Below are 26,713 nucleotides of genomic sequence, written 5' to 3'. Positions count from 1 at the left end.
ACAGTTGAAAGCTTGCTTTCTAGTTTGTCAGTCCCCACCAGGCCTGCATAATTCCATATTATCAATCTGATCGCTTTCTAACACACTCCCCTCCCATGCAAAGGCTTCTCACTTGGGCCAGAAGAGATGTCTCATCTAGTCAGAAACCACCTCTTGGCCAAAACCATACAGTGTTTTAAGGGTCACTAGCTAACAGACTCTTTATCCCACATATGAAAAAAAATGAAACTGGGTCAGAGCTGGGCCTGAGTTAGAGCAGTCAAGAGCAGTGCATATTTATGGAATAGGGCTGTTCTAATCCCAGCAGGAAATGAGCAAGATAAAGCTAGAGAAAGCACAGAAGTTAGGAACTTCCTATTTTCTTCAAGTCAAGCACTCCCTTTTAGGAAGGCCAACCATACAGATCTCGTTTTATCAAGACCATCAGCTTGAATCCTAGAGCATGAAAAAGGAGGGCAGGAAAAAGGGGAGAGGAAAGGAACACTGAAAAGAAAGCAGAATTCTAGGTATGAAAAGTTTAAGGAGGAAGAGGGGTACTATCTCAGGCTTCTACCTCATCTAGTTGCCCCTTCAAAATTAAGAGCAACCAGAAGAAAAGCAAAGATGTAATAATGTACACAACTGGGAAGACAAAGTTGGCACTGTGTTCAACATAGCTTAGACCAAGGCCTGGGCGGCTGCATGGCCTCCCTGGTTTGGTACTTATAGCCCTAAATTTATATTTGCCAGTGGTCTTCTCTACCATGGGCCCACTGAATAAAATCTAAATAATTGGGGGAGGGAGTGGAATAAGCAGACTGGAGAGTGGGCAATAGATATAATAATCTTAAACCAGAAAAGACAGACATCAACCTCAAAGGCCATTAAAACCAAAAAGAACAACTTGAACATAAAAGTGATACAGTCAAGTTCTAAAAGTAGAAAATGGTGGGAGGGGGAATGAATATTCTTGATAACAGTTCTCTGAACACTGATCTCTTTTATTTGGAACTTGGTTTCTCTCTTACCTTCCTCAAAATGTCAGGAAATTACCTTCACTCATCTTAGTAAACAATATTCAGTATTCCTCCCACATCAAAGCTGGCCTTAAGGGACAGGTTTGCTGACTCTTGACCGGAGACTTCAACCCCTAGTTCCCATCTTCAAAGCTTCCTTGGGAAAGGTCAAATGGGAGGGAAGCTTGGAAGTCAGTTCTGCCTCATGGCAATCAAAGATTATGTCACAATACCAGCCAATTCCACGCTGACACCACAGGCAGGGAAGATGGAATAAGTTCAGGCCTTGGAAGTGAACAAAGCAAGAGACCAAGCACTCACTGGTCCCCAAAGGGACAACACTAGATCATGTACCAGATTCACCACAGCTATCAGGCAAAACACCAACGAGTTTAGGAACATGAGGAAAAAGACAATAAAGCTAATTCTATGCTTGATTTATCAGGTATGTTAACATAGGTCTATGCCTAAGGGTCCTCCCATCTGGATCAAGTTCAGAGGAACAAATCCTCACTTTGTATAGGATCCCTAGTAGTTTCTATAAGGATTGTATCTCAGGGTTTATATCTTGTTCAAAAGCACAAGCCCCCACCCCTGACCCCAGGACAACAAGAAATACCTTGGCAATAACATATCTAGTAGGCTGACTTTATGATTTTGGTTGGCCTTTTTGGAAAAGAACAATGGCAGCTTTGCAGACAGCACCAATAGGAGGGGAAGGGAAAGGGGGATAAGGGGAATGGGTAAAGAAAGCTACTGTCACCAAGGCAACTGAGTTCATCCATATGTAGACTCAGGAATTTCAGTAAATTCTAGTTTTTGAGATTTCTTCCTTCCAGAGTACATGCTTCCTATACATCATCCTGGAGAGTAGATCTAAATCCAGAAACCATAGTATCACTCACTACCTTTCCCTAGAAGTTTCCACCCTACATCTCTCCATATCTCCTTCCCTTTCTCCAAAGAGAAGAGTATATGGAAGACAAAGTCTGTTTTCTGAATTCTTCCTTCTCTTATTTTGTTTTCCTTTTTTCTTTTCTTTCACTGTCTGAAAACTACCCCTCTGCCTGCCCGAAAACTGCCCCTTTGCCATTCGAGGTACCTTCTTCTCTCTGCATTCTTTAAGATTTTACTTATTTATTTTTAGAGAGTGGAAGGGAGGGAGGAAGAGAGGGAGAGAAACATCAATGTGTGGTTGCCTCCCGTGCACCCCTTACTGGGAACGTGGTCAGCAACCCAGGCATGTACCCTGACTGGAACTGAACCAGTGACCCTTTGTTTTGCAGTCTGGCACTCAATCTACCGAGCCACACTAGCCAGGGCCATTCTTTCTTCTCTTAAAGGAGCTTTTTGCTGATCCTTTATAGGAGTTGGTCCTAATAGTAAAAGCATTGGATTGGATGTCAGGAAACCAATGTTCTCATTTACTAAATTGGCCTTGGTTAAGTCCTTTCCCCCTTCTGGGCTTTAGGTTCCTCATATGTAAAGTGAGGGCTAAGGGAGAAGTAGTCGTGTTCATATTAGTGTGGTAAATATTCTGTATACTAACTCGAGCTGCCTCTACTCCACTCTTTTCCTAATTTGTAGAGGTTTAAAAAGCTGGAAACTACATTTCCCAGAATCCCCTGAGGGTGGGTTTGAATACAGTTCAGGTTCTGCTAATTAGAAGCAGACTCAAGATTAGATTAAAGTATGGCAGAGACCATATTTCTGTCTCCTTGTTTCTGCACGAGCATTTCGGTTTCATCTTCCAGTTAACTGGGTGCTGGTTTTGGTGGCGGTAGCTGCTACTACTTCTTGATTCCAGCTTACTGATCCCCAGATAGCAGATTTAGAGCAATCAATCTGGTATGGCTCATAAGCAGGAGATCCCTGGTGGATAAGTCTAGGTCTAGGTTCTATTCCTGAAGGACAAGCCTAAAGGTTGGTCCTTCAATCCTTCTAACAATTTTGTAAGACCAATTCCAATTATTAAATCCCTATTAAACATCCCTATTAGACCTTAGACCCAGGTCTAAGGTTTAATGTAGAAACCACTCTATGTGACTCTATCAGGTGATCCCCAAAGAATAGTTGTGAAGGAAAGAGAAAAGAATTATTCACAAATACATCCTCTGCTAAGCCAGCATCTTTTGGGGGAAAACAGGCAAATGGCGGAACCTTAGAACTTTAAAATACATTTGTCCAGGACAACCACCTTAACTTCTTCCCTTTTTATAATCTCCTTGCACCCTCCCCCTTCTACTCTTGAGCCCTGCAAAGGTTGAATTGCTCACAAGATGAAGGAAAGCAGCATATGCTTTCCTTTTCATCCCTATATTCCCTGCAAGCTTTTAGTCTGCTGAGGATAGTATTACCTGCCCAACCCAAAGTATTCTCTAGGCTTCAGGGAGGTGTGAGATAGACAGGGTACCGAATGTCTTCCTCAGGAGCAGGAAATATGTTTATTAGTTCTAGGTACAAAAGAACCAGGGCACACCTGTCCTGACAGCTCTGTGCAGCTTTATGAGTGAAGACAAGTCTGGCCCGCACAAGATTCCAGTTTATCTTTTTATACCAATTTCTGGAAACCATCAGCTTCCTACAGGAGGGCTGCAGAAAAACTAAAAAAACAATGTCAAATCCAAGTGGTATGCTTGGTGGGGAGGTGGTGTAACTTCCCACCAGTCCTCAGTAGGTGACTGACCTCAGGGGCCACCACGCTAGAGGTAAGGCTCTATTAAAATTCAGACTTAAGTTGTTCTGAAGAAAACAAAAGGTTCCAGCAAGAGGAATCTGTGTGAGACACACAAGCAGGAAGCTGAGCTCAGCCACCAGCGACTAGAATAGAAACAGGAAATGGGCCCAGGAACAAGCATACAGAAATCTGCTGCAAGCAGCAGAGGCTCCAGCAGGCACCAGGCAGTATCAGGGCTGGAGCAGCATGACTAAGATGGGGAATCAGATTGGCTAGCACAACCAGAGAACCAGCTTTCTAAAGAAGGGATGGCTACCTGCACAGGGTACACGCTGCTCTGAACATTCTGGGCAAATATGACGGAGGTCGGGGATTTCCTTTTTCAGACTTTGTGAGAGCACCTGGGCTACAATTCAAGGGGAATAAGCACAGATACATGGTCAGATATAAAGGAAACAGAACAGCCTAGCTTCTCTGGGTACCAAAATTGTTAGTGGCATTTCTGTTACTCCTTTAAAAATATGCTGGCAAAAACTGTTGGCCCTGCCTCCTTTTACCATGAAATTTGACAAAAGGGAACACAAACAGTATTAAAATCCTTCAAACATCCCAATTTTCTAAGCAATTTCCTCTCACCGCCCCCCTGCCCCGATAAACCCAGGTGACAAAAAGCTGGTTCTCCTAGGGGCTATTCAACAAAAGTTTACTGAGTATGTGATACAGGTAGTCAGATACAGACCTAAGTCCTCAAACAGAGGTACCAACAAAACCTATGTGAACATGAACAAGCATCCACAAAACAAATGGTGGTGGTCGTCCACTCCTATCCCCCCATACTCAGAGATTATTTAAATTTTACTAAGCACAGCAAAATTTATTATTTTCCAAAGTCTCAGATTTGAAAACTTCACTCTTAACACTTGGGGTCTAACTCCTTGCTTCTAAACTATTAGACAAATAAATTACCTGGGGATCTTGTTACAAGTATTGGATTCTCTTAAGCTGGGGTGAGGCCCAAGAATCTGTATTTCTAGCAATCTCCCAGATGATGTCTGTGCTGCTAGATAATGGACCACATCTTTTTCAGTAACAAGGATATAACTGATTAAAGGACACTGTGTTCTAAGAAAAAAGGCACAGGAACAGGACTTGCTCCCATCCAACACAAGGGAAACCAAAGAACCAAACCATAGTCAACTTTCCATTGTTTGAGGTGACTTCCTAGTTGGATAGTTCCTTCAGCAGACCTGCCCTATGGATTTACTCATCTTCCCTCTCCTACCTCCTCCTGTCCCTCAGCTGCCCTTTCTACAACTCACTGTGCTTCCATCACGAGTTCTGGGAAAACAAAAGTGAGATGGAAATCCATTTACACTCCTCCTTTTAGGACAAGTCTAGTGGATGTTAAATGGCAATGGGGTTGAGGCTTTTGGCAAACATGAAGAGAGGATCAGATTGTCCATGCCTTTCCTCTGCTGGGTGGGATGCTACAGGAAATATTTCATCTGAAGTATCAGCAAGAGCTGGATTCAAATCCTGGTTCTGACCCTCAGTTTCTTCTTAGGTAAAACGGAAGTCATTACTCAGTACATTTCAATTCCTGCCCTTCTAGGAGATTATGGTATAGGCTGTAGGTTCTTAGCCTGGCCTTACCCTTGCCCTCTAAGATTTGGATAAGAACATAGTTCCCTCCCATTTCCTCTTTCTGGATCCATGTAACCCAAACTATCAGGGCCTGAGAGCATCACAGTAGTAAAATGTGAGTGCTAATAGCCACTGTGTTGCTAGGTGAAATCTAAAGAGCTTGGAAACCCAAATGATAAAAGAGTATCTATAGATAATTTAACAGACATTAAAGATCCTAATCCTCCTGTTGTCTACATCACTGCTGCCATCAATAACCTCCATTCCATACCTAACCAGAGGAAACAATTATGATCTACCTAGATCTTCAACAGCAGCCTCTAGGACCTTTTCAGTCAAGGGTATAGTGTCCCTTATAAACTAACTCAGTGAGTGCCCTTGATTCCTTTCTTTCATGACTCCTGAAAGATGTGCCCCGTTTATACTTTCACGCTTTTCTGCCAGCATCTTCACTCTGCTATCTGCCTTATATACATGCAGATCTTAAGATGAAGCTGAGGCATTTAGGATCACTCCTCCTTCAATGATTTTCAAGAGTGTTCTTTATCTTAACACTTTTCTCTTGCTCAATTCCTTTCCTCCAAGGGAAACCAGGTCCTCTCCCTACCTAAAAAGGATCCCAATAACCTCTTCATGACAATTCCGACTCTATATTCCTTAAAATATAAATATGATATGTAATATTTTCCTCCCTCCCTTGGCTTCCAGAAATATGGCACTACCCTGGTCCTCCTCTTCATCTCTCCAGCTATACATTGGGCGCTTCTACACAATGACCACAGGCATTGTCCAGGCCTCTATCTGGCTCCTCTTTTCATACTCCATGGCCTGAGAGGCCTATTTCGTTTCATGGTTTAACTATTAACCATTGAACAGACAACTCTCAAACTCTATTTAGGCTCAGTTGTAACTCCAGTCTGAGTCTCCTATCTCCAACTAGTAACTAAGTTTTTGTTTTTAGACATCTCACTATAAGGAACTTATCCTCAAAAATGAGTTTTCCTATTAACCTTTCTATTTCTGTCAATGAGATTTCTTTCTTTTTCCCACCCAATCAAGCTCCTTAAATTTTCCACCCAACAGAATCTATTTAATCTCAGTTCTATAGATTCTTCCCTGCATATCTCACAACTGGGACTAGTAGCTTTGCAAATGATAAAGAGGGACAGAACTGCACACTTCTTGTCAGAAGTACAATATTTCAACAGTTTAATTTATTCCCTTTCCAGACTCTCCCCCTTTCACAAAATTACACACCAATGGATCATTTTTTAAAAGCATAATTTAAAAAAAAAGTTTATTGATTTTAGAGAGGAAGGGAGAGAAAGAGAGAAATATCAACATGAGAGAGAAACACCAATTGGCTGTCTCACGGTATGTGCCCCAACTAGGGATTGAACCTGCAACCTAGGTATGTGCCCTGGCTGGGAATGGAACTGCCAACCCTTTGGGGTATGGAACAACACTCCAACTAACTGAGCCACACTGGCCAAGGCCCAATAGGCTTTTGTAAAACATTAATTTTATCTTGTTATTGTTCTAATTACATGTCAGCAGGCCCATAAGATCAGATCCAAATGCCTCATTTATTAGCCTACCAGAGCCCCAATCCATGTGACCTAGGCTTTCCTTTCTTAACTCCCTATCCCAAGAAGCCTGATTCTGATCAGTCCCTAAATATCATCTATACTGCACACCCCTACCTGGCCTCTACTCAGGCTATACTTGTCCTTTCCAAACACAAAAGTACATCCATACCTAGCTCATTCCAAACTTCTGCCACAATGTTTCCTCAACTATTTAGACATGAATGGATCACTGACTTCACCAAACTCTGATAGCACTCACTGAAACACTCAGTCACACATTCTTCTATTTCACTAATGAAACAGGAGGATCCTTGAGGGTAGCAGCCGTGTCATAGTCAGAAGTACAGATTCAAGAATTTGGGTTACCTTAGAAGTCATCGAAGTTCAACCCTTGTCTATTACCTACCTGCCTTCTATCCAACACCCACGGCAAACAGTGCTCTAGGTTTTATACCCAGGACAGGAAACATGTCCACTTTAATTAATTAATTAATTTTTAGACAGAGGGGGAAGGAGGGAGAAAGAGAGGAGAGAAACATCAATGTATGGTTGCCTCCTGAGCACCCCCAACTGGGGACCCGGCCTGCAACCTACACATGTGTCCTGACTGGGAATCAAACCGGTGACCCTTTGGTTCACAGGCTGGCACTCAATCTACTGAGCCACACCAGCAGGGGCCATGCCTACTTTAAAAAAACTAAAAAAAAACCTTAAAAAAAAAAAAAATCTAATCCTTCACATTCAAAGGAACTTGTGTATCACACTTGGGCTTAAACCTATAGGCAACAGGTAGAGGTTTTAAAGCTGTAATGTTACTTGCCAGGTTTAATTTTTTAAGATGACCATTCTGGTCATTATGTTGAGGGCTGACTTGGAAGGAAAAGACAGAAACCGTCAGGAGGCTGTGGCAAGATACCAGGTAAGGAATAACAGGGCCCTAGGTAGTAAGGAAGGAGAAGGGAATCCAGATTCAAAAGCCATTTCTGAGGTAAACTAGGATTTGGTGACCAACTTATGGAAGGAATTCAGTTATGGGTGCCAGAATGGAGTGCTCCCAGGGTGGTGCTGGCAGTGCAAGGGTTATCCTAACCCAGAAATAAACTCTATTGAGGCCACAGCTACAGGTAAGCCCTTCTCTCAAATCTTTTTTCCCTACCATTGTAAAGCAACAGCCTTCCCACCAGATTATCAACAGTGAAACTACAGTGTAAGTTACATTATTCACATTATCAAAGGCTTCCTAGTCTAGTAATTTTTTTCTTCCCCTTTCAAAGGACTACCTAAACTGTTATTCAAGTATGGTATGCGCAACTTCAGTACCACCTGGAACTTGCTAGAAATGCAAATTATTGGGTCTCACCACACACCTACTGAATTAAAAATCTTTCTGCATAGAGGTCAATAATCTGTGTTTTAATTTATCTCCAGATAACTCTTAATGCATGTTAAAAGTTTGAAAAGCATTAATCTAGCTATCCTTTCCAGATCAAGGCTTTCAATCCCATTATCAATTTTCCATTACTAATGGAAACCCTATTCCAGGTACTCAAGACTAAAATGTAAATTTACAAATGTGCCTCAGCAGAAAAAATCTGGGAAGCATTCATTATTCTAGGGAAGCCACATACACTTGGATGAATCTCTTAAAATAGAAGCTTTTATTTTTTTGAAAATTTTGTTTATTTACTTTTTTTAGAGAGAGGGGAAGGGAGGGAGAAAGAGAGGGAGAGAAACATCAATTGCCTCTTACACATCCCCAATTAGGGACCAGGCCTGCAACCCAGGTATGTGCCCTGACTGGGAATCAAACCTGCAACCCTTTGGTTCACAGGCCGGTGCTCAATCCACTGAGCCACACCAGCCAGGGCACTTTTTTCTTTAAAGATTTTATTTATTTACTTTTAGAGAGAGAGGGAGGAAGAAAGAGAGAGAGAGAAACATCAATGTTCAAGACAAAGATGGATCAGTTGCCCCTCAAACACCTCCAAGGGGGACCTTGCCTGCAACCCAGGGATGTGCCCTAACTGGGAATTGAACCGGCAACCTTTTGGTTTGCAGGCCCACACTCAATCCACTGAGCCAGACCAGCTGGGGCTAAATCGGAGCTTTTAAAGATGCAATTCCAAGTCATTCTCCAAAAATGACTATAATCAAAAGTCAGATACCAATTTCCAGAGTCCCTTAAAGATTTTGCCCCCCAAAGAAGAAAATTAAAACTTAGCGAAACACCTGGAGATTTGATCACCTATCTCTTTAACGTAAGGTGAAGTGGTTGCTATTTTACAAGATAAATGACAAACCCTAGTCCTGGCTGGGCTTAGTTGGTTAAAGCATTGTCCAGATATACCAAGGTTGTTGGTTAGATCTCTGGTTAGGGCACATACAAGAAGCAATGTAAAAATGTCTAAATAAGTAGAACAATGAACAGATGTTTCTCCCCCCGTCCCCAGTCAATAAATAAAAATTAAAAAAAAAAAAAAAAAAAAAAAGGCAAATCTTAACCCCTAATTCTTCCTAAGCCACTGCCAGGAATCACAAAAAAATTAATCTGTTCTTTGAAATGGAGTTTGGGCCGTCCCGTAACAGTGTGATACCTGCCTTGCCCTAGCAGTGAATACATATGGTCAAGCTGTCCCCTATCAGACATACACTTTCTGAACGAGCAAGGTAATGGATACTGTTCAGGTTCCTTCGTTCAGTAAGTTGGAACCTACTATTTGCCAGTTACTACGATGGCAATGAGCAAGACAGACGGAGTCACCCCTCACTAAGTTTGCATTAAATAAGTTGCTGAGATTAATACTGAGGTAAGCACTAATGAGAAGCACACAGCAAAGGAACCCAACACGGTTTGGACTAGTAGGGCTGCAAATCAGAATCATTCGGGACAGCTTCTAACTATACCAAAGCCCAAGCCCCACCCCAAATCAAACAAATCAGAACTCTGAACCCTGGCCATTAATTTTAAAAATCACTCACTCCTCAGGTAATTCTAACATGCAGCCAAGGTAGAGAACCACCAGTCTTGGAAGTTACGTGATAGGTGTTGGGGCACAGAGGTCAATAACACAGTTCTTGCCTTCCAGGAGCTTACCATCTAGTGGAAGAGGCCCAAGTAAATAGAGGTATCAGCAAAATGCTCTTGGAAACATGCAGCAAAGAAATCTCATATACAAGATGGTGCTTCTTTGTGTACAAGGATGTGGAAGTAATCCCAGAGGGTTATACGTATGTGATTTTACCTATGTCAACAAGGTTTAGCTTCTACAGATGAGTACTTAGGCACTGAATTATTCTTTATTCTTTTTTGTCTTAAATATTGCAGTTTTTTAAAAAATAAAACTGCCTTTGGTTAGTGAAGGCACCATAGAAATTATTCAAGTTGTTTTAAAGCTTGATTAGGAGGGAGTTTTTTGATGAAATTATCTTGAAGATGCTGTCTGAAATATGAACTGGAGGAGTTAGAAGGAAAAGTGTATTAGGCAAAGAGAAGAGTGTGTACAAAGAAAGGTCTGGAAGCAGAAAAAAGCATGGGGCCTTATAAAAACGGAGAGAAAGCTGAGAGCAAGGCAAGGAGCAAAAGAAGACACAGTAGAAGGTCTTGAAGTGTTATCCCTGAATGAGCAGCATCAGCACCACTGAAGAATGTTAGAAATGCAAATTCTCAGGCCTCACACCAGGCCTACAGAATCAGAAAGTGGGGAGGCAAGGAAGGGAGAGGGGGAGGTACAGCCTAGGTAATATTAAGGATTTGGGATTTTCCTCTACGATTAAAAAAAATAATTGAGAAGTTTTTTGCCCTGGCCAGCATGGCTTAGTTGGCTGAGCATTGTCCCTCAAAAGCAAAAGGTTGCTGCTTCAATTGCTTGTCAGGGCACATGCCAGAGGCAACCAACAGATGTTTCTCTCACCCATTAATTTCTCTCTCTCTCTCTCTCTCTCTCTCTCCCTTCCTTCCTTCCTCTCTTGCTAAAAAAAATAAGTAAAATCTTAAAAAAAGAAAAAACAGCAAATAATTGAGAGGCTTTAAATAGAGAGATAACATAATCAGGATAATAGCAGTTAAATGGTTTGGCATTAATAACTGCATGAAAACTCCTCAAAAGTCTAATTTTTGGAATCATCAGGATCAGAAACCATACTCAATCTTTAAATCAAGGGTCACAATCATACTGCCTTTAGGGCTAAGCAGTAAGGTGAATGAGTAAAGAGGACGATGTGGAACTGGAGGAGCTGCCCTACAGTCAGCCTGCCTAGCAGAAATTTTCTCTGGAGCCGAACACAAACAGGTGTCTGAGTAAAGGAATACACTGGCAAACCTTCAGGATCCCTTAACACAGCTGCTTAAGAAAAGCGAGAGCCCTTTGTAGGGAATTCCGACTTCTCCTTTCTTCAGATGTGACTGTTTCCCAGCCTGGCTAGGCAAATCTGGCATCAAACCAAAATTTAAAAGAAAAACTACCTTTTGTTTCTTGGTCCAAGTAGCAGAGGAATAAAAAGCATTCAACAAACAAGATGCCAATAAACCCAGCCAGCTCACCTCCCACATGGACCTTCTACCACAGAGCAAATGACCCATTTGGATGAATCTATAGAAGCCAGAATTTGGGAATGTTCCTTGTGATTGGCTGCCCAGGAACAACCTTCCCTTGGGCCCACAAAGCTGGCCAGCACCTTTCCTTCAGTAGGTCAAATCAGAAGCTCTTGGTCTCAATGATACAAGGTTCTCAACCCTTAGAAGACATGCAATGTGTTTGTATGCTAGGCTCCTCAGGACTAAAAATTGATACCAACTACAGTTCTGTTAAAAGGTCACTAGGAGCAAGCAGAAACTTTTTGGTGGGGAGCAACTTACAGCACTGGCAGAATCCACTAATTTGGGTTTTTGCCACAATGGCATCTCACCCAGATTTAGCCACAGACCATAGATGATGAGGGAGTGCTTACACATGTCTGACTAAATCAGGTTGAAAAGCACATTCCAGTGAGTTCAGAATGCAGAAAAGAATTGCAACAGACATTAATGAGAAAGGAACAAAGAGAGATTGCCTTATTCAGACACTTCCTCCTCAAATCCTCAGCTGAGAAAGTCAGCACTCTCAAAAGTACAATCTGACAGTGGCTCTTCATCCTGACCTCAAAAGCCAGAATGACAGGTGCCGAGGGACTCCAGAGATGTTGTCCTACTAAGGTTATGGCTCAGAAATGTTCAGGGAAAACCAGGGAAGGCGACATGATAAAGACTGTTCCTGACTCCTCCTACTTATTCCTGAAAGATCCCGAAACCATTTCTTCCCAAGTCAAAATAACCGAAGAGATAAGGTTCAATTCTAAGTAGACTCAAAATTTCAAAAAAGACTCTTGTCTGGGCATGTGTGGCTGAATTTCCACTTCCTAACTGAAACAGGATTTGTAATGGAAGCATTTGCTACTTACCGTCTTACTAGATTTCAGAGCAGCCCATTTCATTCCTGAGATTAATTTTCAGAATCTGAGTGACTTGCTCACACGTAGTAGCAGGACTAAGACTAAGGGTAAATGTTCCCCGAACCAGCCTATTATCAAATGATTGGTGCAAACTGTCTTTCAGGTATCAAGTACAATCCCTATGCCTTCTGGAATGATGATAACAGCTGACGTTTATGGAATGCCTACAATGTATCAGCATTCTATATTAACCTTTTTTTTAAAAAAAGATTTTATTTATCCATCTTTAGAGAAAGGGGAAGGGAGAGAGAAAGAGAGGGAGAGAAACATCAATGTGTGAAAGATACATCGATTGGTTGCCTCTAGTATGCCCCCAACTGGAGACCCGGCCTGTAACCCAGGTATGTGCTCTGACTGGGAATCGAACTGGCAACCCCTCGGTTCACAGGCTGGCACTCACAAAATCACTAAGCCACAGCAGCCAGGGCTATATTAACCTTTTTAATGTTAATAACCACCCCATGAACTAGGTACTTTTATCATTTTTAATATGTTTTTTGCTTTTTTAATTGATTTTAGAGAGAGAGGAAGGGAAAGAGAAAAACATTCATTTATTGCTCCACTTATTTATGCATTCAGTGGTTGTTTCTTGTATGTGCCCTGACCAGATACCAAACCCACAACCTTGGTGTACTGGGATGATGCTCTAACCAACTGAGCTACCCGGCCAGGGCTTGGAGTGGGTACTTTTACATTCACTTCACAGATGTGAAAGCTAAGGCATGAACAGGTTAAGTGACTTGCCCAAATCTACAGAGTTAGTGGTAGAGTCAAAATGCAAACCCAGGAACTCTGGCTTTAGAGTCCAAGCTCTTAACCAGCAGACTATACTGCCCTTCTCAGAATACAGTCAGTCCATTCCATAAACACTAATCAAGCATCTAGACACCAAGCATTCTATTAGACAAAAGCACCTATTCATTCAAAACACCGACCAGAAAAACTGCTTTTATTCTGCCCAGGCTCAATGTGAAAATCCATGCTGAATGCACCCCAAATCCTACCTTAGCTAAACACTAAGACAAAAACCTAAAAATTAAGCCCTCAAAAGTAAGGTTTAAAAAAAAAAAACAAAACCCCAAAATTGAGACTTCTCTGAGCTTTAATGGGGAACAAAGAGTGCTTCCAACATCTCCATCTTCTCTGTCTCTCACATGGTCTATGCCTGAGAGGCCATGATTTAAAAACAAAAACAAACTTCTAAACAGAGATCACAAACCTATTCCCTGGGCAGAGAGTCAAAACAGGTACTCTACAAGGTCAATCCATAAATTCCTATTCAGAATTTTGCACCTGAATTCAAAAAACAGTTCACTGTTCATTTAGCTTAATGTAGCCAAAACATCCAACCAGAAATTAGTTTTCCTTACTTTTCTCTCTGCCCCCTATCATCTTTTAGAGAGGGTGGCAGGCATACTCACAGGCAAGCTCGAGGGTCTTGACTGAAGACTCAGGTTCATATCTTCTTGCCCTCCCTTACTGGAGGTCATTGAGGGGGTTGAGGATGCCTGAGACCCAAATGAATCTTGAGATAACTCCTAAAACAAGAGAAAAACAAAAACTGTGAATGCCTGGCACTGACAAACTGGGCAAGCTTGCTTCATCATGAAAGGGCTATGGGACTCTCACACAGGGGAAACTGGATGTGAGAGACGTCTCAACTATACACATGATGCCATCTGAAGGCAGAAAAATACAAAGTGTGGCTCTCTAGACAAGAATGTCAACAGTGGGTATAAGAGTTTTTCTGATGGCATTATTGACCATTTATCATCACCCACAGACAGAGGTGCTCCTTAGGGTTAAATTCTAAAGTATGGCTAACTACAAAGTTAAATCTAGCAAGGAATGAGGTCAATTAATTTATTAAAAAACTACAACAAATCTTATTCTAGGAACTTCTGCATTAAACTGACTACCACTTCCTTTTCAAAGGCATCACCTTGGAATGAGGTATTTTTCCAACAGCGCCACCAATGCACAAAATATTTAGTGGACCTATCATCATTCAGTCATTTCTCCTTTTTTCACTCTTCAAACAATAAAGTCCAAATTGTTATTTGTAGGCTTCATCATCTACCTTATTCACAGATATGGCTACAAATGAATTTTAGCTATTTCCAAAAATCAAATCTATCCTCAAAAAGTAAAATGATTTGCCATCACTGAGAATATTATAAAGAATGTGCTGTCATCTCTGATGTCCATTGCACATGGAGGGATCCAAAATCTTTCGAGCAATAGCAGAATGGAATAGCAGTTGGAACAAATGTACAGCCTCCCAAGTTACTGTTTTACAAAAAGACCAAACTTACTTGGATGCTCAAGTTCTAAACACTAGTTAAAAACAAAAAAAAATCAGTCCCACTGTCTTCAATTTATCTGTCTATGCAACTTTCCATTGCCCCATTGCTTCATCAGCAAGGAGAGGTACAGGTTTTTATGCAGTTAAGAAGGTTATGCCTTTATTAGTTCAATCAATCCAGTTAGCATGCTTATCCAAAGTTTAACTAGTTATTAAGTTTAGAGAACCAATTTGTAAGGCAAAGTTCTCAAGACACCAACCCCACGCTGTCTGGTCACATGTAAAGGTGGTCAAGAGACAGGCATCTTACCTGTGGTGGAGGGAAGCGCTGCTGGGAATAGGCAGTTTGCTGTGACTGCTGAGACTGGGACTGAGGGTATGCAGCCTGCTGGGAGAGCGTTGAGGAAGCTGGCTGCTGAGGTTGCTGCTGCTGGTAAGGAGACTGTGCCTGTGGCTGTGAGTAGGGGGGCTGGCTCTGGGGATGCTGCTGGGTTGTAGACTGTTGGGAGGGATATGGAGTTGGAGACTGCTGATGTGGAGGCTGGGTTGGCTGCTGGGAATATGGAGGCTGAGCAGACTGGAGCTGTGGTGGCTGAGACTGTGGCTGCTGCTGATATGAAGGTTGGGCATGAGGGGTCTGAGATGGCGGTTGCTGGGAGTAGGGTGGCTGCTGCTGCTGGGGGTGAGGACTTTGCTGGTTGTAATATGGAGTCTGGCCCTGCTGACCATATGCGCCGGGACCTTGTTGTCCATAAGGAGGAATCTGTAGGAAAAGGAAAGGATACATTTTTAGCATTGACTCTCCAGAGTGAAGAAATATGAGATTCTCTCAGAAGTTATGCAAATGGGTATAGAAAGCAGGCAAGCCAAGCCTCACACTTAGAAGGCCCAGGGTTTTTCTACCATCCCTATTTAAATTGAACCAGGAAGGATGGCCAAGCTGGATTACTAGTTGGTTTGTTTACGAGTAGACTGCATTCACCCACTGAAAATTTACACTATTTAATATTTGGGCCATTTATACAAGAGTTCAAGAACAGCTATTTTCACCATAGAGCCTATACTTTTTATCCTGGCCTAGACTGTTTTTATAAGCACTAGGAATCTGTGTCCTAGCCACAATGAATAGTCAACAGCAGCCTGGCCCAGCGACTGAAAACCTAGGGTTTAGTAATCTAGACAGTGTGCAAATCACTAAGCTACTCTGGTTCTCTTTTTCATTTAATCTTCAGTCAAAAAATATTTGAGAGTCTACTTGATTAGTTGTACCAGGCACTATTCTAGACACTGGGAATACAATAATTAAAAAAAACAAAAAACAAACAAAAAAAAACCTCACCAATGATAATAAAAGTATCAATATCCCGTATTTTTACATTTAAAGGCATACTTTGCTTTAAAGTTTTAGTAGTAAAGTTAGATTGTATATTCTGTCCCTCACCATTTTCACTATGAATTTCATTAAAGTATAAATGGTAGAAAAAGTTGTCAAAACAAAAATAACAATAAAAAATAGTGGTGTGGGTGACCAGACAAAAAGAAATGAGAGAAATCTTAACATTTGTAACAGCACTGTTAGAATCCTTATTGTTCAACCTTCCCTTTTGTTTCTTCCTCCCTCCCCAGTCCCTCCTAAACATTCATTGTGAATCATACAGCTATACGCTGAAGAAACATAAAGGGCTTCTTCCATCCCCAGGGCACATGTTATGAGCAGTTTTTCATGGTAGCAATGGATAACGTGTTCAGCCACTGCCTTTCTTTCTTCCCACCTTATTCAGAGATCACCATTCAGTGGATACAAGCATGCCAGGTCAAAGAAGAAGAAAGATATGTACAGCCTGTGGCCAGGGAGAAGTTTTCCTTCCAGCACACATGGGATGGTGCCTTCAATGTTGACCTTGTAAGCAGCACACTGTAACAGCCAGTTGGCCTGTGATCCTTTCAAGAGGTTTAGAAACCAAAGACATGTTCTTCTTCTTCTTTTTTTTTTTAAATAGTAGAGAGGTCTTTTATTTTTATTTTATACTTATTATACCATGAATTCACAGGGAATGGGTTCTAGCTGTTCAGGCTCCTTTCCATTGGTTATCACAAAGTATGCTTCTCTGGGTGGAGCAGAACAGTATTTCAGTGGAACCCAGGTATCTTTCTCTTTGGCTTCCTTCTTTTTCTGATCATTTTTCTTTACACATGTCAGTAAGCTATCTTGACTCTTAAGAATGCTTAATATTTTAAAAACTGAAAGAAAAAAAAAACCCAGAAAGAATGCTTAATATGCTCAATATATACATTTATTCTTTTGGCAAGAATCTTGCCCTTGTTTGTTTAAAACCATGCCCACTGCATGCTGGGTGATGCTGTCCAGGGGTGTCCAACCTTTTGGCATCTCTGGGCCACAGTGAAAGAAGAACAGTTGTCTTGGAACACACATTAAACACACAAACACTAATGAAAACTGATGAGCAAAAAAAGGTCCATGCATAATTTACAATTTTGTGTTGGGCCTCATTCATAGCCATCCTGGGCCGCATGCAGGCCACAGGTTGGACACATCTGGGACTCTTCCAGTTTCAATATGGTAACATTTGTGGGGTATTCCTTTTTGAACAGTGCCCATTCCTCTGATGTCTAGAATATCACCTTTCTTGTAGATTCCCACTTATGTGGCCAAAGGAACAACTCCATATTTTCTAAAAAGCCTAGAGAACACATAGGGGGGATGTCTCTCCTCTTTCCCTTTTTGTTATCATTTTGGCAAAATTACTGGAAGATGGTGGTTCCAGCCAAAAGGCCAAAGACATGTTCTGATTCTACTGCTCAAGACTAGATCATGGACAGATTAAGGATTGAAGTAATAGGAGTCACCATCTACCTGCTGTGCATATGACAGGCCGCCCATGGTACTCTGCGCCCGGCTCTGCATGCTCATCGGGTACCGCTGCGGGGTCTGGGACCCATATGGCTGCCCTGGGTACCCATGCCCTTGCTGTGGTCCTGACGGAGGTCCCTGTTGTTGCGAGTATGGATTAGTTCCACCATATGGCTGAGGTCTCATCTTGCCCATCTGATCCATTGGACTGGATGGCTACAAAATAAAGAACGTTTCATTAACCTGGAGTTTTTATAACCTCTGGCCAATATGAACACAAACCCAAACATATAGGTCTGTAAACCCCATAGAAAAACAGTTACTATGAAATTTCATTAACCTGGAGCTTTCGTGGCCTCTGGCCAATATGAACACAAACCCAAACATATAGGTCTGTATGCCACATAGAAAAACAGTTACTATGGAAAAGTAATAGTACAAACCCATTAACCCTTCCTTAGAACCTTGATTTATCATATGTAAAATGAAAATACCACTACCCTATGATAGTATCTATTAAGTTACACACTACTTTGTGGTATTATTTGAGATCCAAAGGACAAACCAGGTGTGGAGCAATGAACATAGATACTCTACGGTATAGAAAATCAGAACAAAGGCCCTGCAGTTGGGACAGGATGGTGCTGTTATACTGCCATGATCTTGTTCAACACCAAAACTGATGCTTCAAAATACAGTGGGAATTCAAATATACATGCATCTAGATGTTTCTATTCTTTAAACAGTGAAATTTTTTTCCTTGAATATCTATAGCTTGCTTGCACTTTGGCACAAGCACTTAAATTTATGCTTTCTTCCAAATGGGTAACATGCTAAGTTACAATGGTTAAGGGAACTGTAACTTTGATGTTTATAGCCTTGTGCATCTTACCCGAAAAGTTCATCTCCTTTAATATTCAGGAGTTTAATGGTATAAGGAGGATAGAATTTTTGTCTCTTCAAAGAATAAGATATAGAAGTACAGCACAGTACCAATAATAAAAGCTCAAAAGTTCAACTCACAGGTATTTGGCTAGTTTCCTTTCAGCTCTTTGTGGGGCAAGAGGTCCAATCAGCTCATCGAGTTTTTGACATTAACCTCTTCCTACTGGAGCTATATAGGACAGAGCCCCCAGAACAGTCTTCCCTGCCAGAGATGCCTAACTGTATCTACTAGTGGTGTGGAGGGGGAGGGAGGAGTTTCCCTAAGCACCTTACAAATAGATATACCCAGGCTGGTGAGTAGGCCTGGACCTAACTTGAAAAACTGAAATCTTGAAAACTTGAAAACTAAATCTTAAATCAGGGGTGGGGAATAAATATTAATGCTCCGGGCTTGGATAGATATCATTAACTCTCAAGGAGTTCAGTGGTTCTCAAACTTTAGCATGCATCATAAGCACCTGGAGGGCTTGTTAAACCACAGATTGCTGGGACCCACCTCCAGAGTCTCTAATTTTGTAGGTTCATGTTGGGCCTAGGATATGCATTTGTAACAGTTCCCTAGTGATGTTGATGCTGCTGGTTCAGGGACCACACTTTAAGACCCACAGGTCTAGATTATACATAGGGTCCCTTCTAGCTCTGTTATTTTGTAATTAATAAATAATTTAAGGGTGTAAGACCTTAAAAATAAAAATCCTTCCAAAAAGGGGGCATTCAAACAATTGGCTCTCTGTACATATCTTGGAGGGAGGGGAGCATTATCTACCTTAATGTTCTGTGATAGAGGAAGTCAAGCTGTCATGAGGAAAACAGGTAAGACAAAAAGCCACAGGGACTATTCTTCTAAATATCATGAGGAAGTAGAAGCAAAGTTCTGTTAGGCTGCAGCTGAAATCTCAGCTAAAAAGGTAACAGTGATGATAGGAGTACCCTCATCTAAATAAACTACAATCATAGTACAACCTGTCCCAAATCATTACTACATATCAATATTAAAGTACTGTTTCCGATATAACTAAAACAACTTTTGCCAAGTCCCGCCTCTGTAGCAGAAGCTCCAATAATATTCCCAATCATAATTTTGGAGCTACATGGGTTCTTTTGGGACTGTTAAGGAAGTTCAGATTTAACTACAACCTTAAGTAATGAATAGCATGTGCTCTTCCCCAGATACACCTGGAGCCAAAACATCACCACTCTCTCCTATGAAGAGCACAGGGGCTTACATGGCCATATCATGCCACACTTAACAAGGAGATCTTCATCTCATCCCAGACTGCAGCTGCTGTCCATGTGGCCCCCAGGTGAAGAGACAACATTTACCAAACAGAAACAAGACCACTCTGGGTATCTGTCAGTCCAGATCTCCCCACAACACTTGAGGGACAGTTGTTACCATGGTTACCATAGTTTCTAAAAAAGAAGCTATTAACCAGGGCTACAGATGAGAATTTTCTGTGAAGCTTCACAAATGACGGGGCCTCTCCCTAGACATTCCAATTTACTGGGTCTGGAAGGGCTTGGGCTCCCCCCCATCCTTCAAGATCCTTGGATGATTTTCTACTAGCTGAGAACCAGTGATCTAGAGAAACATTCAATAAAATTTTCTATGATGTGTGATTATTAAGTACTTGAAATATAGCTAGTGCGACTAAGGAACTGAATTATTTTTATTTACTTTTAATTAAATTCAAATAACCACATGTCGCTAGTGGCTATCATACTGGACCACACAGTTTTAGAGCAATGCTCTCATAATTTTCATCTCTTCTTGCTCAACAACAGCTCCAAACTTCCCGCAGACTATCCTACCTACTACATTCTGTCAGTATCACAAAGGAAGAATGAAGTGTAATAAATCAATAGACATGGATTCAAATCCTAGATGAAATATGTTTTCTTTAATCTAAAATGCACACAGCATATTTCACACAATGCCTGGTATTTAAATGTCCAATAAATAGCGGCTATTATTAATAATGATAGTGTGCTTCTGCCTGACTCTAAAGCCCTCCATAGTGTGCCCCAATTCTACACCTTTTTTTCACTCTCACACAAGTCCCCAACATATGCAACATACCCAGCTCTATGCAATGGTATCTTCCTGCCCTGCCCTCCTATCTGCAATAGCTCTCGCTAGCAAAACCCAACGCTTCAATATGACGCCACTTCATACTTCTTCAGCACACTCTGATCTCTCACATTTCCAAATGCCCTATTGCAAATTCAGTCAGAATCATAAGGTTTTTATCACTTAGTTGTCCAGCTAACTGATTGAATCTCTCAAGAAGTTCTAGGAAGCCAGAGATCAAGTCTTTTATTTTCAAAGACCCCAAATGCAGAGCTAGGGCTCAGTAACTTCAATGTGCTATGCTGCTCTACTGCAAGAAGAGGGTAGGGAATAATACAAAGAGAAAGTCGAGATCAAACCATCTAGCCATAGGGTCAGGGGCACATCCTAAATCAGATTATGACTTTGAGGGCAGGAAAAAAGAAGTGAATAGCACTGAAAGAAGGGAGGGTGGGATAAACAAGCACACTTTTGAGAAGAATCTTATGTGCCATTTTATACAAGTGCGGTCTTCACAAACTATATAGGCATCCCCCAACAGCCTGCTTAGAAATAAGAGTCAAGGCACATTACCTTTCTTTTCTCACAGCAGGAGAACTGTACTCCCCTTAGGGGACAGCTAATTACATGGGGGATAGTTAATAAAGAGTTTAGGGATTCTTCCATCATCTTTAGGAAACTTTGCAGATCAAAAATAAACACAACTCAAAGAAATTCTTATTCTAAAAATAAAATTAAGACATTTCCCTTGGGCCCTGGGAGGGTAGCTCCATTGGTTATAGCATCATTCGGATACCCCAAGGTTGCGGGTTCAATCTTCAGTCAGTGCACATACAACCAATGAATGCATCAATAAGTGGAACAACAGATCGATGTTTCCATCTCTCTTCTTGGAGGGCAAAAAAGACATTCCCCCTTCCTGGACATTAGATTTCTGACCCCCTCCATCCACCAAAGGGTTATAATCAACAGAATATGCAATTTAGCAAACAAAAATATATTCAGCTCCAACAATCAGAACACTCTGTTCTCATGTCAAAGTTAAATACCTGCTCATATCAGAAGGGGAGGTAGTCAGGGTCCTAACTCACACGTCCGACATTGAAACCATTATGAAAGATTTGTGATTTGCAGTTATAGATGAAATGCCATCTTCCAATCTCTCAAAACAGAAACAGGGCCTTAAATCTTCACTAACCAGTTTATTTGAAAGTAACCATTTTAGAGTAAAAAAATCCTGACTACACGCAAGATAGAAAAGCCAGTATCAGCACTCTGCAGGGACCAAGGAAAAGGCAATGGATGGGAAACACCAAACCCTGGCTGCACTGTGAGCAAGAGATTCCTCTCTGGGAAAGACGGAGAGGAAATCCTTTCAATGGGAAACCACAGGCGTAGATTACTGTGATTACACTTCAAAAGCAAAGGCTCTGCCATAAAGACACATAATTGAGAGAAAAATGCTACCCCCTTGATCAGGGAAGTCGGCCCCCTGTTATATATCCTCCTGCGTTCATAAAAAAATAAAAATAAAGAAGGTGAAAAGAGCCATAAGAACCCCCCAATCACCTCCATCCACCACTTATCTCTTTCCAGATCACTGGCTGTGTTACAAACTGGCTGCCAAATGAAATTCATCAAAAGATGCAGTTTAGGGGCATCAAAGGCAAGGATACCTAGGAGGCCAGTCCCTCTGAATATATTCAGAACAAACAGCTTGCAGACTAACCACTTGCAAAGAGCGTTCCCCTGTTCCAAGCAAATGGAAATATAAGCCCCTCCAGACCAGTGAGCTAATGGAATCTCTTACAACTTCTTATTACACCAAGGAAAGCCATAATGACCCTCAGGAGGTGCAGAGATATAAGAGACTAGACTTCAAATTCTCTAATCTCTGACCACTACTGATCGAGAGCCAAGGAGATAGGGCCAGGAATTTATTCAAGCAACAAGCTACTGTTCACCAAAATGCACCATACCATGTGGCAGTGCATTAGGGAAAGTGAAACTTCTTAATTTTCTTGAAATACAAGTCCAACTGAGGAAAGCTCCAGGCCCAGTCCCTACCCAAAGATGCAGAAAGGAAGTGACCAGGCAGCAACCCTAAGGAGTCTGATTTGGACTGGCAAGAATGCTGTAGAGAGGAATGGGCCAGGGATGCCAAAAGGTGTCCGTCCATCAGAAAGGAGTCGTGACTACCACTTGTTCTGTCACCCTAAATGCCAACAAGCTAGGGCCAGCATAAACTTAATTTTGATTAGAGAGCCCTAATCTTGGATTTTGGACAATTACATATTACTTCTACCCCTTGTGCTTTCAATTTATTCCTGGCCAGATTTGTTGTATGACTTTTAATAATAACAATAAAAAAAAAAACATCCCTGGCTCTTTAATCGAAAGAACCCCCTAATTGATTCCCACAGTAATTAACCTGCATTTTACCTCAGAGAGCGGTAGTTAAGGAAGTCGGCACTGCTATTTATAACTCATCTCAAATTGAGGGCAGACTGCCTAAAATCTAACACATCCCAGCTGTACTCCTGTTTGAACTGGGGCCAAGGGAATTTTTTAAAGCAATCTTGGCACCGAATGAATGACACCAACAGTATGAGAGCACGAGCGGTTGTGTTGTGGTGACGTAGCAGTGGAGGTGGAATGGGAGGGGGCCAGTGTACTGTGATCCCTCTCGTGCAAGCCTGCTGCTAGCTGCCTGCTGCTAGCCGAGTCCCAGTACTGTAAGCTGGGAACCGCCCACTGAGAGCCAAACACAGGAAAAGGCTTTTCCTGTGGAACGCCTCGAAGTGAGAAACACATGGCTAATCTGCATAAATGTGAAGCCACACCGCCCCTGCCAGGAAGGTTAGTGCTCGTAATCTCTGGCCATGAAGCTGGCTGCCTAGGAGGACTTGGACTGGCGCCTGATAACCCAGAAAGAACCCAGAGAACAGATGGGTAAAGGACCCCGGCAGAAAACAGCCCTGGGTCACGTGACTCGCCACATGGCCCCCGCCAGTACAAACTATTGTCTGGCTGTGGAGCTCCCATACAAAGGCACCCGGCCTCAGCTTCCTGTGATTACAGGGACAGGCAGCAGCTGTTGATCCAGTTCCCGTATTGGGCCCTCCTCTGTTGAGGAGCATTCCAAGCAGGGACAAATATAAAAATTAAGGCCTCACCCAACTAAGGCGCTAGATCCACATGGCTCCACTCAAATCTTAGGATGTACGGAGCAGACTTCCATAAAAGAACCACCCTTTGTACCCTCATATATGTGAGTTGACCAGTATAAAGCATTTTCATTGTACGCTCCCTCCCCCCAGAAATCTGTAGCCAATGTCCCCTTGTCCTCTCTTTTCTCACTCTTCCAGTATTTCATGACTTTTAAGACTGGTCAAGGACTCATACCCTAACTGAGGAGAAACTGCCCAAAAGCCTGCTTGTTTAGTTCTACTCCCAGACCCAGCGCCCTAAAATAATAAGACTTCCTTCCTTTTGTTTTTTGTTTATTTAAACAGTCTTGTTTCCCCATCTAGGATAATAAAAGGTTCCTTACCTCCTATTTGGTCTCACTAGAGACATTATTAAAGATTTCCTGAAGTTAGCCCTGGCTGGTGTGGCTCAGTGGATTGAGTGCCAGCCTGCGAACCAAAGGGCTGCTAGTTCGATTCCCAGTTAGAGCACATGCCTGGGTTGTGAGCCAAGTCCCGAGTGGGGGGGTGGGCGCATGAGAGGCAACCACACACTGATGTTTCCCCTCTTTCTCCCTCTCTCTGGAAATAAATAAATAAAATCTAAAAAAAAAAAAAAAAAGATTTCCTGAATTGATGATATTGAAATAGTCTTTCATCAGATATGACAACACCTGATCCACGAAATCAAACCCACTCAGATTATGCTCTTTATATATGATCCTTATGATTCTCCTAACAGGAGAATCACACCCCAGTTTTCTACTTCATAAGAGATGGAATTAACAATTCTTTTATTCTAGTTCTAGTTCATTCCAGTTCTGCCTATGGTGAGAAAGAAATTATCAAGAACTAGCTTGCAACTACCACACCAAAGAGACAGATTTAAAAAAAAAAAAAAAAAAAGGCTTCCAAAGTTCCATAAGCTTACAATTTGAATACAAATAAAAAAATCTCAAGTCAGTGAAAAGTGCTAGCTATCCCATTCTGCTACAGAAATTACCCTACAAGAGCAGAGCACATTCCCCTTTATAGACTAAGAGCCAATTTCAAAGACATCGCCCACAGCACCAACCTGACCAAACTCCTTAGGAGGGGCTGCAACTAGACATCAGACTCAGGACCTTCCAATCCTGACTCTGTCTCTAAAGTGATAAGAGAACAAAACAAGAAGCCTGGCTCTCTCCCAGGCTCAGAGGCTACTTTGCTCCAGCCTTCCAGACCAGATCTGAGAACACTCACCAAGGGTAGAAGAGAAACCAAAGGGGGAAAAGTCATTGAATCATCTAGCGAAACTCAGATTATGAGATCCAACTGTAATAACCACCTCACAGCTGTCCACCCAAAAGAGGCATGTGAGAAAACCACAACCAGGTGGCTAGTATTTCTTTATTTTTTCTTTGGTTCCAGAAAGAATCCTTCAAATAAAGCTGCTAAAGCACCCAAATAATGAATTCCTCAACAAATGAGAAAGTCCTTCTCCTCTTCCAGAACAAAACTGCTCTCAGCAAAAATGCTCTCCCAAAAATGACGAAGATAACTTTTTTTTGGAAGACCAGACTTAGCTAACCAATGTCTCCTAATTTCCAACACATTACAAAAGACTCTAAGGAAATCACACAATCCAAGAAAGAATTCTTCTTTAGATACTGCTTAAAACCCAGGGTTGTAAAAAACAGTAAGGTCCCAAGAATGATGATTAAACAGGAACCTATATGCCATTTACCATAAACATCCTCTTCTTTACAACTTTCAAAAAAAATTTTTTTAATGCATTGATTTGAGAGAGAGAGAGAGAAGAGGAGGGAGGGTGAGGAAGAGAAAGAGACGTCAATTTGTTTTTCCACTTATTTATGCATTCATTGGTTGCTTCTTGTGTATGCCCTGACCATGTGCCCTGACCAGTATCAAATGGTGCAACCTTGGCCTATCGAGACAACGCTCTAACCAACTTTTTAATCTCAAGAGTAAGGCAACAGTACATCACGGTGAAGAGTACTAGACTGAGAGAAACACCCGAGTTCCAATCCTAGTTTTCTGACCAACTCCCTGGGGAGGCAAGCAAGGCACTAACCAGATTTTACCTTAACTTTCTCAGCTACACAGCTGAACCCTGACCTCCAGATTCTAAATCAGCAGCCCTAGGATGCGGCCAGGAATCTCAGGCAATTCTCATGTCCAGTAGGAGAACATTTGGGTTACATGGCCTTCCCTCCAAAGCCCCTCCCATCTCTAGCACAGAGTGACTCTAGAACTCAGATGCAAACAATGATCTGTCTGAAGAGGGCAGTGCATGGCCAAGAGAAAAACCAGGAATGTACCTCAGATTCCAAATTCTCAAAAAAGCAGTATTCTCAGTCACAGCCAAGCTTTCCTAAATTCCTATAGCCAGTCCCTAATTACTTTGTTCACCAGAACACATATCACTAACATACTATATGCTTTACTTTTTTATCGTGGTCACTGTCTGTATCCTAGAATATAAGCACTCCAGGAAGTAAAGAATTGTGTGTAAAAGAAACTTTCCTACCTTAAAAGTAGGAAAGGAAAAGGGACTGTGGAAGAGAGAATACAATTCTAGGCCTTGCAAGTCCTAACCTCCTTCATGCTGAGGAAATGCTTTGGTTCTACATGGCCAGTCCTTAGGCAATGGTTAAGAGCTCTACCCCAGCAATGCCTTCAACTTCTCTGTGCCTCAGTTTCCACATCAACAGAATTGTGATAATAGCAGTAGCACCATCAGGGCTGAATGAGCTCATACAATAAAATAAAACAAAACACCATTTCTTCAATCCATCTGGACATGCTCTAGCCTCAGAAACTTTGTATTCACTGATCCTTCCACCTGCAACTTCTTTCTCCCAGCTTTTAGCATAGCTCACTCTTTCATATGAAATATCACTTCAACTTGGCATTCCCTGCTGAATCCATCTAAAGTTT

General features: G+C 41.8%; 1 protein-coding gene across 2 annotated transcripts in view; it reads right to left on the bottom strand.

Moving 5' to 3' along the window:
• Positions 1-26,713, bottom strand: part of ARID1A (AT-rich interaction domain 1A) — a 70,320-nt gene that overhangs the window by 26,738 nt on the left and 16,869 nt on the right. For both annotated transcript variants that reach the window (XM_053919970.2, XM_024554421.3), the window contains exons 2-4: positions 17,573-17,785; positions 15,008-15,460; positions 13,814-13,930 (exon numbers count right to left, since the gene is read on the bottom strand). In XM_053919970.2, the coding sequence (XP_053775945.1) occupies positions 13,814-13,930; positions 15,008-15,460; positions 17,573-17,773 (771 nt within the window). In that variant the 5' untranslated portion in view covers positions 17,774-17,785. The remainder of the gene's footprint in view (positions 1-13,813; positions 13,931-15,007; positions 15,461-17,572; positions 17,786-26,713) is intronic.

This window comes from Desmodus rotundus, chromosome 3 (assembly GCF_022682495.2).
Source record: "Desmodus rotundus isolate HL8 chromosome 3, HLdesRot8A.1, whole genome shotgun sequence".
Classification (NCBI taxonomy): domain Eukaryota; kingdom Metazoa; phylum Chordata; class Mammalia; order Chiroptera; family Phyllostomidae; genus Desmodus; species Desmodus rotundus.
The sequence above is the reverse complement of the archived record's forward strand: the minus strand, read 5'-3'. Positions and strand labels throughout refer to the sequence as shown.